The following is a 13,088-nucleotide window of genomic DNA, read 5'->3' on the forward strand; positions in this document are numbered from 1 at the left end:
CTGAGATAAAATGATGAATGTACTCCTTTAGCTGCAAAAACTTCACTCTTCCCTCCTCACCCCATTTCTGTGGCCCCTTCCAAAGAGGATATCTCCCATTAGCCTTTTACTTCCCTCCATCCCCCCATGCCCTCCTCCCAAGAATATTTGCTAATTCTAGTGGATGTTTATGAAACAAATGCCCTTACATCCCTGTTTTCCTTCCTTTGGAAGCAGCGAGATGAGAAGAGTAGGCAACCCTGTGCTTATGTAGGAAATAATAATATTTAAAGAAAGAGACAGGAAATTATATCCGTTATAAGCTTTTTCTTTTTTTTCTTTTTTAGAATTGTAGCTTATGAGTTTATCTACGCCCGCTATAGTCATAATTACAATTTAATATCTGCATACAAAAGCTATGTAAAAATCCATTTTTCCCAAATATACAAATTTTCATTTTGGATAGTTTAAAACATTTTGATCACAGATTTCAATAGAGTTTTAGGCTGAAAAAAATATTACCGATCTAGCAATATCACTTAACACCGTTTGCAAAACAAATCTTCCGATGACTGTAAATCTTTTCCTATTCTGTTGAATTTTTCTGATTCTCAGGACATGAAAACATGATGGGGGATAAAAGGTGTTTTCTCTGAAGAAAGGCTTCATAACTAATTTGGCTCTAAAATCAGATGAAAAATGCCAATTAGGAAGAACTAAAAGAAGGGGGTGGCATAATGTCAACTCATGCATGCCCTGACATCTTCCATGTCAGCAATACACATGTAATCAAAGTGTCTTCCTTTGTCTTGCATTGTGCTCCGTAACGTACATGGGTATCATCTGCATCCTGAGGAGGACAGAGTTAAATCTGATTGTCTTGTGCATAAGGTGGGTCAGCTTTAACTGTGCAACAGAAAGCCACAAACAGCATTGTATCTGCACGATATTGCTCTTGAAGGCGGCATTAATGAATGTAGAAACACACTAGAAATGCACACTTTTTGCATTTGCAAACATTTGTACAGCACAGTAAAACTTCTGTGATAAGGCCAAACCTTTTTTTCCCTTAGTCTGTGTGTGTGTGTGTGTGTGTGTGTGTGTGTGTGTGTGTTAAAGTTTTTATTTTTCTTTTAAAGATTAAAGTAAAATGTTTCAATTGTAAAAAATACACACCGGGCAAATCCTTACCTGGATAATAAATATCTACATCACAGTACAATAAAATTTCTTCTCTATAAAATTTAAATATGGATTATAGTCTGTCCCTATCAAAAGAAACACTATGCTAATATCTCCATATTATTAAAATAACAGGAAAAATTACGAGCTTATTTTAGAACCTTGATGCCGTAGCCATTGGAAAGGACAACGAGATTCAAATGTCTGTAAGCGTTCTCCTTTTGAAGAGGAACTGTGGCCTGGTTATTCACTTCAATTCAGTTTACGAAAAAGGTTTAGCCTTACAAATGCTGGCTACGTTTCAAAAACCATGAGACCAGTTTCATATTTTATGACTCATGCAGCAAAAGGTCAACATGACACGAATGGGTTAGAGGTCCATAGAATAAAAATGTATCACGGACAGTGACATGCTTTGAGGGCATCCGCAGTTCATGGAGGCTGGGTCTGAGGGGGTTTAGGGCTGAGGAGGAACCAAGCCTGCACCCCTGTTCACTCAGAGGCGACGCGGGGGTGGATCCGGGCTGGGCGGTCCGATGACCGCGCTGCAGGTGGAAGAGGCGTCTCTCGGGGCGCAGGTGAGAGGCATCACAGGGCTGAGGCAGCAACACGGCAAAGTGTGCCATTGAGGACCGAGGCTCATGTGACTAGCAGAAGCTCGGAGGCGGCATGTGGTGTTTTGAGCAGAATCGTAAAGAAGAAAAGATCTTAACTTTTGTCACTATTTCTAGAAATGCTTCACGTCTAATTGAAGAGCAAAGTACACTTGAGGGTCACACACACACACACACACACGTACATACACACACATACACACACACACACCGGACACCCCAAATTTAAGTGATTTATAAATAGGAATCCCAGTTGTACAGTGTGTTCTCCTCTACTGGGATGTCTCCCCGCTGGGAAGGGTTTCAGTCAGTCCACATTTGATTTGAAAGTCTGGACAACATAAGAAAACATGTTTAAAATAATCCAGAGCAGATCCCTCCTAATCGAGTTTTATAGGATGGAGTCTTGAGGTGCACTAAGTACCTCGATCAGTTACAGAAGGAATGAGTCACCTTGACCACTGGGGTTGTGCTTTCAGTCCTTATGGCCTTTCCTTTCAACCTGAAGTACCTGAAGGCTTGTCCTACTCAGTATAAAGTAGTCAGCCCTCGACAAGATTTTTAGATCCGGGGTTTGCCTGTTTAAGGCAATCGTGTAGGGAGCCAAGGGTCACACATACTTACTTGGGGCTGGTTGGGTGGCTGTAGATCTACCAAACTGCTGGGCCAGTGGCCAATCCTGTTAATCCCTAAAGTACTGCAGTGCAGCTGTAGATCAGGCTCTGTTAGCTACACTGAATCTGGGGGTGTCTGATGCACTGGGGAATCTCTGTCAGACAAACTGAGGGGACTTTCCTGGGGAGCTTTGCTGACCGAGGAGAACCTCCAGGATCCCCCTGCTTGCTTTTCTCTCCTTCCCTTCGGAGGGAAAACCTGCCCCACCCTGAAAAGCTTCTCAGAGTTGCCCCAGAGCAGAGAAGGTGATGAAATGCTTATGTTTCAAAGAGTAGTTCTCCAAGGAGAGTCAATGGAGGGAGCTGAGATGTTAACATGAGGGCTTGAGGAGACTGGCTAGAGGCTGCCTAAGAAAACAGAACCAAAACGCTGTAGATAAGTCAAAGCCAGTAGTCTGCCCGTGAACTTCATGTTCATAATTTCAACCTCTCCACCTATTTCCTTTCTCTGGTTAGCAAGTTCCATAGTGCTGTTCTTGTTTTCTTTCCTCCCCAGAAGCCAGTATAATTGCTTTAGCACTTTAAACAAATCATTTTCCTCCCAGATTATTTCTGGTCACACTTGGGATTTTTAATGCTGTTCTTCCTTTCCCAAAGCCATCATGCCTTTCTCTAAATAACTGATGAGAAGTATGTCAAATTCCTATTTTGAATCAACACCACATATACTTTCCTTAACTGTTAAGAGGGCCACAATTTCTGTCTAATAAAGTTAGAAATTTGAATGTGAAAGAAACCATCAAAAGAACCTGATCCCCCCTTCTCCCATCCCCCAAACTAGTACAGTCTTAAGGACGGGAAGGATTTTAGAGTTCATGACCTACCTATTCATCAGGTGAGAAAACCAGGACTCAAGGTCACACATCTACCACTTGACAGCACACACTAGAACTCAGGCACCCTGGCTTCTGGGCTAGTTAAAAAAGAAGGAATCCATGTGGTTTTTAGGCAAGTTTCACTGATATGGCTTATTTTCCCAAATACTTCCAGGATAAGGCAGTACAAGGCAGGCAGAGGAATAGTTTCTGTCTACCATGCCAGTGAAGAATGAGATACATTCGATTGCATGGGTATATCCTTTGCCCGTCTTCTGACATTGAAGTGACCAGGGGCACCATTTGCCGTCTGGGCACACCCTACTCCAGCGTTTGTCACTGGGGAGGCTGGTTGGGCAGGGAGGGTGAGTGAGGGTTCGTGTGCATGGTCTACAGGTGTTTCCTGCTGAGTGTCTTCCAGGGCAAGGCTATCAGAGGGACAGAGAGGGTCAGTGGCCGCACCAGCCTTTGTTTGGTGAGAGCCAAGCCTCAGAGTCAGAGGGAAAAGGGGCCTAGGACACACTTGTAAGTAAAGCAAAGAGCCTGAGGATCTAAGACCAGAAGGAAGCAACCTCAGAGCGTCGGGATGAGAGGAGGCTCTAAGAGCGCTGCATGTCCTTCAACTTAGAACACAACTGCACTAATCTCTCCCCGGCATCCCTCCAGAACAAGACTTAGATTTCAGCTTGTTATCGCTCCTTGGCCAGAAGGGTTGATCCATAGGGAGGTGTGTTGTCGGCTCAGCAGAGATGCAATCAGGCCGAATAACCTCAGGAGTTTGGGAGGTGAGGGGTCCGATGTCACTGAACAGCGACAACACCGTGAAATAGGTTTGATTTTTGTGGGAATTTTCTCTGAGCCTAAACTGTAAGAAGCCTTCTTACTATGAGGTAACACTAGGTGAATTTTTGGAAACTGTTGAGTCACTGACATTCGTGAAGACTTCGAATTTCTTTGGGCTTACTGCAAGAAATTATTTTCCTAGTTGGCCTCAATCAGTCAAACACCTGCACATCTTTGAGTCATGCCCTTGTATAACTCGAATTAAATCATAGGATTGTAACAGTTATAGTGAAAGGACAGCTAATTGTTGGGAAACAAATATTCCTATACATTCCAGGTTAGGCTGCTAAGAGAGAATAAAGAGTGCTGAAAACAGCATGCTCTTGAATAGGTAAAAATTTGTTCAGACCTTTCCCTAGTAAGCTGAAAGCCACATCTAACCAAAGGTGGTCTGCAACGTGCTAATCTGAGTGCTGCAAAAATCAGGATAGGTTCAAGATGACGATATTGTCTTGGTTTTAAGTCTTCTTTAGTCTTCTGCCGCACCATTCTGCTGGCTCCAGTCTCTGACTGGGACAGATGGGAGCTGGTGATGGCTTGGTGCTGGTGAATTAATGATTGTCCCCTGCCACCTCCACAACTGTAAAACCTCCAAAGCATTCACATCAAAGGACTGGAGAACAAAATGCAGTAGTTACAAGTACCCGCATTCAAGGGGCAATTTCATCCATGTCTAGGCCAAGGACTACCTCCCCTTTCCCCCAAACAATCCCTCCCAACACAGAGAAATAAAGGAGCAAACAAAAAAGAGCTAGGCAATGGAATGAAATGACACCCAGCAGTGCTGTTGGAATTATGAGGATGAGCCAGTCTAATCCTCAAACACTTCCAAGAACAACGGGGGAAAGAGTTCCGTGGGGCATTCCACCTTCATGTGCAGGAAGCGGCTGGCATGGCAGGCTCCAATCATCCGCAGATCTGTCACCTTCATCAGGAGTTTTGGCCAAAAGTGAGTCACGTGGTGTTTCCGGTAATTGATATAGTGTTCAAAGGCCAGCAGGAAACTATCTTGGTATTTTTCTATTCTCTCAACACAGGCAAGCCCTGGGCGGTCTGAGGGGAAGAAAGAAGATGGAGGTTAATTTGGAGGCAGAAATGAGAAGGCTTGCCTGGTCCAGTTCAAGCCCTTTCATGTGAAGTGGGCTGATCTGGGGACTTTCAACTCCTAGGAATGGGCATGGAGGCTATAGGAACTCTGGGGCATCAGGGACCAAGATACCAGGGAGTGGCGTAACTTACATGAAGCGAGTCAATGCTTTGTTCAGATAAATGTCTCTAGTTTAGACAAATCACCTCCTTGGGTGTGAAGGGGGATGCCTCCCTCCTAGGCTACAGAAAGAGGAGCCTTGCCTAGAGAGCTGAAATACTCTGCATAATAAGGAAGGGTTTTGACAAGCATGGAAATGCAGAGGAGAGAGAGGTGTGAAAAGAGATTGCGAAGATCTCAGGAGGCCTGGACGCCAGAGGAGGAATGTCCGATGGGAAGAAACGCTGGTGAAGACAAAGCAGCACGATATCAAATTTTAGTTGTTTACCTTCCCGTCCCTTATACCTTTGGTTGCTACCGTAGCAGCCCTGGGTTGGTGGTGTCTTGGGAAATTAAAATGAAAAGAAAAGGGGACGTGAGCGACGCTAGGGTCACCCTGTGCAGAGAAGAGTCACAGTGGGAAGCTGGAGCTAGAGGAGACCATGACCATGTACAGCCCAGGAAACCTCCCCAAGTCTTGGGAGGACCACTGGTGTAGGAGAGGAATCAAGGCAGTTTCAAAAAAATGATAGAAGGATGTCAAAAGAAGGCTGGATGACGGGGGAATATCTAGGCTGCAAGCGATTGGGTTGCAAAAGTGGGTACAGAGGGACTGTACCTCAACATAATAAAGGCCATATATGACAAGCCCACAGCTAACATCACACTAAATGATGAAAAGCTGAAAACTTTTCTTCTAAGATAGAGGACAAGACAAGGATGCCCACTCTTGCCACTTTTATTCAGCATAGGATTACCAGTCCTATCCACAGCAATTAGGCAAGAAAAAGAAATAAAAGACATCCAAATTGGAAAGGAAAAAGTAAAACTGTCACTATTTGCAGATAACATTCCCAACTGCATCAAAAAGAATAAAATACCTAGGAATAAATTCAACCAAGGAGGTAAAAGACCTATACACTGCAAACTATAAGACACGGATGAAAGAAATTGAAGAAGACACAAAAAGTGGAATAATATCCCATGCTCATGGATTGGAAGAATTAATATTGTTAAAATGTCTATGCTACTCAAAGAAATCTGCAGATTCAATGCAATCCCTATCAAAATTCAATGGCATTTTTCACAGAAATAGATTAAACAACGCCAGAATTTGTACGGAGACATAAAAGACCCCGAATAGCGTATAATATAATCTTGAGAAAGGAAAACGGAGCTGGAGGTGTCACACTCTCTGATTTACAATAATATTACAAAATTATAGTAATCAAAACAGTATGGTATTAGCATAAAAACGGACACATAGATCAATGGAACAGAATAGAAGGCCTAGAAATAAACCCATGCATATGTGGTCAATTAGTTCACGACAAAGGAGCCAAGAATATACAACAGGGAAAGGACAGTCTCTTCAATAAATGGTGTTGGGAAAACTGGATAGCCACATGCAAAAGTATGAGACTGGACCCCTGTCTCATATCATATACAAAAATTAGCTCAAAATGGATTAAAGACTTGAATATAAGACCTGAAACCGTAAAACTCCTAGAAAAACATAGGTGGTAAGCTACCTGGCCTAGGTCTTGGTAACGATTTTTTGGATTTGACTCCAAAAGCAAAAATAAGCAAGGAGAACTATGTAAAACTAAAAATCTTCTGCACAGCAGAGGAAACCATCAACAAAATGAAAAGGCAACTTACTGAATGGGAGAAGATATTTTCAAATCATATATCTGATAAGGGGTTAATATCCAAAATATATAAAAAACTCATACAACTCAATAGCAAAAAGCCAACCAATCCACTTGAAACATGGGCAGAGGATCTGAATAGACATTTTCCCAAAGAAGACATACCAGTGGCCTACAGGGACGTGAAAAGATGCCCAGCATCACTAATCATCAAGGAAATGCAAATCAAAACCACAATTAGATATCACCTCATACCTGTCAGAATGGCTATTATCAAAAAGAAAAATAACAAGGGAATGCTTATGCACTATTTTGGGGAATGTAAGTTGGTACGACCACTGTGGAAAACAGTATGGAGGTTCCTCAAAAAATTAAAATAGAGCTACCATATGACCCAACAATCCCACTTCTGGGTATTTATCTGAAGAAAACAAAATCACTAAGTCATCAAAGACATATCTGCACCCCCCATGTTCTCTGAAGCATTATTACAATAGCTAAAGTGTGGAAACAACCTAAGTGTCCATTGATGGATGAATGGATAAAGAAGACGTGATTCTCACACACACACACACACACACACACCCCACCCTGGAATACTATTTAGTCATAAAGAATGGAATCTTGCTATTTGCAACAGTATGGATGGATCTTGAGGGTATTATGCTAAGTGAAATAAGTCAGAGAAAGACAAATACCATATGATCACACTTATTTGTGGAATCTAAAAAACAAACAAAACCCCAGCAAGCTCACAGACACAGCAGATTGGTGGGTACCAGAGGACGGGGGTGGGTGGGTGAGATGGGTGAAGGGGGTCAAAAGGTACAAACTTCCAGTTATAAAAGAAATAAGTCATAGGGATGTAATGTACAGGTGACTATAGCTAATAATACTGTAATTGCCTATTTGCAAGTTGCTAAGAGTGTAAAAGTCCTCATCGCAAGAAAAAAATGTGCAACTATATATGGGGTTGGATATACAAATATCCAATCATTATCTTGTACACCTGAAACTAATGCAATGTTATATGACAATTATACCTCAATAAAAATTAAAAAAAAAAAGAACTGTATAAACCTGAATGAATTCCTCATACAGCTTCAGGGAGCCCTACCATCCCCCTGCCCACTTCTCAGGTTGTGGCTCTGATCAAATACATTCATGCTTCACGTGTCTAGTTATTGAAATATCTGTATTAGTAAAACTCTAAGTAGGGTTCTGCTTAATCTGAAAGGAAGAATCAGGGCTATTGTCTCAATGCACCCTTCTGAGTTTAAACAAAATATGCTGGCTTTTGAAATCTGCTATCCAGCTCAAATTGCAATTTGTGCATTTTAATTTCGTGTCTTCCTTCCTATTTAATGCTGCTGCTCTGAGGCTCTGCTGAATCTCCCTTCTGTTCCCCGTCTCCTCTCTCTCTTTGCATGTGCCAGATAAATTCTCCACAGGATCCTGTAACTTTTGATCCAGACAGAAGATCAACATGATGTTGCTCTGCACTTACTTTGTGCAGTTTCTTTATTTTAAAGGACACTGAAGGCCAGAGACCCTAGCAGCTTCACTCGAGGTCACACAGGGAGGCCTTAGATGAGTTACACATTTTATTTCTTTAAGGATAATTCTACTGATGGGCCGAGGGCCCTGGCTTCTCCCTGGCTGTCGACTGGAGACTGCCCTCGGCTTCCAGGGGCCACAAGCAGCTCCCTGTCACCTGAGCGAGGAGAGTTGTCAGAGCACCTCTGCTCCCAAGATGGACTCGCGTATAATAGAATGTCACGCAGTCACGTGGGTGACACTGAATTCCCCAGATTCTAAGTGGAGTAGGTCATGGGTTCCCACACACTCAGCAGGAGGGGGTGAACGTCAGAAGAGGAGGAAAAGGGAAGGCCGTGCCAGAGCCTGCCCACCACACAGGCTAAGGGTATGAGTGACAGCAGCATCCTGTGCGAAGTCCAGGACACACAAAACCAGAAGGGGGCAGGTTGGCCAACCGCCCCAGGCAGGCCGGGCAGTGTCTATGGAAGGCGGACCATTTCATCGAGTCTTTAGCACGGCTCCTCTTTTCCCTCCCCACTACACGGGGAGACTGCAGAAAGCATCAGGAGCCCGACACCCACCTTCAGGTCCCAGGCCGTCGGCTAACCCCCACTCGCTCGCTTGCTGGAGGGGAGCGAGACGTGATTCTGAAGCTACCGGGGGACCGGAAACTCCTCAAGTGATCTGAATGCACACCAGACAAGTGCGAGCTCTCTGGATGCCCAGTCTGGGCTCACTCACCTGAAGACATCAGCAGGACGGCCTGAAGGAGCGCGACTTCAGTGTCATCCAGGTTGAAAGAAGACAGCGACATGCCCAGGTCGAAGATGGCATCGGACACCACCCCGAGACCCCCGTTTTTGAGCTGGCCCCGAGTCACCGCCATCTCCCCGTTCAAGGTTAAAGTCTCACTTTCTGGATCGTAGCGCACAGCAGCGCGAAGGGACATGATCTCCATGCAGCAGCCTTTGAGGAGGATTATCTGGTCTTCGCATGGCAGCTGAAAAGAACCAGGGCACGTCAGCAAGGAGCAGTTGCCAGTTAGGAAGCGCGCACGGGGCCTCCAGGGCCACGGGGAGGGTCCCCCGCAAGCAGCACCCGTCCTGCCCTCTGTGAGCCCGTGGCCTTCCCTTCCTGCTCGGCTGCAGACGGCCACAACCATTTTGCATACTCCGGACTGCTCGTAATCTTCACCAACTTTAATCTTGGTGGTTTGCATTATATTCCAGTCACATGTGAAACTGTGCTAGGCACGGGGGTGTCTATTACACCACCAACGGAGACCTGCCTAAATGCACCCCCATTTTGGTCTGGTAGCTCTAACAGTCAACAGCTGACTCCACCGTTCAGCTGGCAACTGCCCTGCTCTGTTTTTTGAAGCAAGTTTGCTCCCTGAATCTCTTAAAAGGCCAAGAACGAGGAGGTCGCTTACAGATGCATGTCACCCACAAGACCGAGAGATGTCCCAGCTTTGCTCAGTCACCTAGTGAGCCAGAGATGAGACCAGAATCCAGACCTCCTGGCTCCTAGGTCGTTACGTTCTCCTCAGCACCTCGGGCACCAGAATCACTCCACATGCTGGATCTTTCCGCCAGTGTCCTAATCTCATTTTAAGCTCATTTGGTTGCCCTGGTAATTAGGGTTTGTGATAATGTAATAACAGCATCAATAATAAACTTAAAAAAAAAGAAAACTTCGCGAAGAGAAATAATAAAAAAATGAGGGTTTGATTTTCTGGAGGGGGAGAATGTTTAAGTGCCGTCATCAAAGTAGTTTGAAAGACTTAGTGGGTGTTTTTGACGAATTGGGCATCGTGCTAAGATTTACATGCATCACCTTGTTTAATGTTCGCAGCAATGCAACGAGGTAAATATTCTAATTCCAGTTTTACTGACAGGTGTGGAAATTCAGGCACTGAGAGATCGAGCGACATGCTAGGGAGTCCCATGAGTGTTTGTGGGTGAGGCGAGGGGTGGAAGCCAGCTCTGTCAGAATCCAAGGCCAAGAGAAGGGGAGAGCTCGCTCTTTGAAGGGCTTTGGGTGTGCGTCTCCGTAAACGACGAACGTGTAATGACACGCAATTTCTATCTCTTCATTAAAGCAGGTACCAGTTCTCTTTTGGGAAATACTCTTGGCAACACTTGACTAGTTCAATTTAGGATATTATGTCAGACTGAAATTACCTTTAAAATATGAGATATTTCATATTTTTTACTAACTCAACCTACCCACCTTACTGTTTAATTGCTTTGCTTTCTCTATAGCATAAAAGGCATTTTGTATTTGGTTCTGGAATCCATTCATGTGAATTCTCTCCTTCTACTCATTAAAAAAAAAATGACTGCAATTTGCTTTTAATTAGGCTCTAATTTGCACTCCTCAGTTACATCCTGGATTCCTGGCCCTGGGGCCTGGTAGGAAACAGGAGACCAGAGCTTAGCTAGATCCTCCACAGGCAAGTGGAAAGTTGGCTCAAGTGTGTGGACACTGGCTTAACTGCCGAGGGCAGCGGTCCTGTCTGCAGCCCCATCACTGTCACCGAGGGCTTGTTAAACACACACTGCTGGCCCTGCCGTCTCGGTGTCTGCATTCTCCGAGTTCCCAGGTGATGCCCACGCACCTGGTTCAGGGACCCCACTCTTGAGAACCACGGACATAGAGTAGCAAAGAGAAATGAGTCATCAGATAAAACCATTGTTTTCTTTTTTTTAAGCTGTCACATAGTATGCAGCTAAGAGTTAAAATTTCAATACAAGCAGAATAAGGATTTGTCAAGGATCACCAACGGTTTAAAAACTAGGCCAGATGCCTTTTCCTTTAAGAGGGGTTTGCAGGATCCTGCTGAGGCCTGTTTCCGCACGTGGGCAAACAACCTCTCAGTCACCTGCCAAAAGACTTCCATTGCGAGAACGCTCCAGAAAGGGCCTGCCAGGCAGAGAGGCTCCTGGGAGAGCGTCACTCGGGTTGGTTGGCAGGGACGCCAGTGCCCTGCACTCTAACAGGTGATTCTTAGGTGCGCTTATGGCAGCTCTGCCCGCAGTGACGTCAGATCTTTCGAAGCCCTCGGTTGGCAGGCTGGCATAGATCTTAGCAGAAAACTATAGCGAGTGTGGTTTGAACAGCAGATGCGTCAGATTGCCTCTGGCACGAAACTCCTGGTCCCCGAGGCCACCTGGGGTCTCCGGCCCACTCCACAGGTAGCTCAGGGCCTCCACAGTTCATTTCCCTCTTTGGCGTTCCGAAGAGGGTGTCAAAGGGTAAAGGCCCTCAGGAGGCCACAAACACCAGAAACGTACGCATCTCTGCTGTCAAAGTAGCCGCCCGCCCACATTTTTTTTCAGTTTGGAGACTACAAAATATCAGGGTTGAAAGAGAGATGAAATCATGACTTTGAAGCAGACATAAATTCCTAAGGGAAACTTGAAGGGAGAAGCTCGCCGCAACTCATGCTTGAAAAGTTGCGTGCTGAGCCCTCAGCCTTGCCAAGGACATAAGTGCACGGCGTGTTTGTGGCTGGTGGTGGCGAAGGCTTCTTTTCTTTCTTTAACTGACATCTCTCTCAGAGGCCGGTTTCCATGAGCTTTACATTTTCTGAAAAACATTTTCTGGTGGGTATTCAAAGGGGAACACAGGACTGACAGGCTAGCTCAAGTTGTAGAGCTAGCATACTCCACGGAGTTCCTTCCAGACACCAGGGACTGAGAAAAGAGGGCACAGCCCAGAGAGAGAGGACCAAGAGAGGTCCAGGGAAACAAACTCAACCCAGTGCACAGGAACGAAAGATGGTACCTGGCGTCAGAGGAAGCCGGTGTCCACGGCACAGCCGCGAGAGGGTACACACTTTCTAGAGGGCAACTTGGCAACACGTATCAAGAGCCCTAAAAGGTGTAGCCAAGGTCCTTAAATTCCACTTCTAGGATTTGTCCTTAGGAAATAGGCAGCTTTGTGAACTGGGCATAGGTACCAGGATGCTCGCTGCAGAATATTTATATTAGTGAAAAACTGGATGTGAGCTAAAGATCCTGTAACAGCAGATAACCTGAATTATGGGAGAGCTATTCCTTAGCATACTATGTGGCCATTAAATATTATTTTGTCTCGTGGTTACCAGTAAGGGGGAGGGGAGGGGGAGATACAACCTACTGAGTATAAGATGGCTCAAGGGTGTACTGTACAACACGGGGAATAGAGCCGTATTTCGTAATAACTGTAAATGGAAAGTAACCTTTAAAAATTGTATAACAATTTAAAAATTAAGTAATGAACTGTAGAGTTAAGCAATATTATTTCATGAGAGAATACTTAAACGTTATGTTCTACAGCTGAGGGTAGAAAGTTAAGGCATTAGACACCAGGGTGCTGGCAGTGATCTGTGTCTTTATCTTGGTGCTGGTTACGCGGGTGTGTTGGGTCTGTGACAATTCATTGACCTGCACCCTTATGGTATGTGCCCCTTACTCTTTAGTAAAAAGTCTGAAAAGGTAGTTTCCTAAGTAGAACGTTCATTATGGTACAAACTATATTCATATATTCCATATATGTAT

General features: G+C 44.7%; 1 protein-coding gene across 16 annotated transcripts in view; it reads right to left on the reverse strand.

The window, feature by feature from the left end:
• Window positions 1–297: 297 nt before the first annotated feature.
• Window positions 298–13,088, reverse strand: part of THRB (thyroid hormone receptor beta) — a 393,807-nt gene continuing 381,016 nt past the window's right edge. For all 16 annotated transcript variants that reach the window (XM_082840489.1, XM_082840498.1, XM_082840499.1 and 13 more), the window contains 2 exons: window positions 9,286–9,544; window positions 298–5,160 (listed from right to left, as the gene is read on the reverse strand). In XM_082840489.1, the coding sequence (XP_082696615.1) occupies window positions 4,919–5,160; window positions 9,286–9,544 (501 nt within the window). In that variant the 3' untranslated portion in view covers window positions 298–4,918. The remainder of the gene's footprint in view (window positions 5,161–9,285; window positions 9,545–13,088) is intronic.

Source organism: Leucopleurus acutus, assembly GCF_964270905.1.
Source record: "Leucopleurus acutus genome assembly, chromosome: 5".
Lineage (NCBI taxonomy): Eukaryota > Metazoa > Chordata > Mammalia > Artiodactyla > Delphinidae > Leucopleurus > Leucopleurus acutus.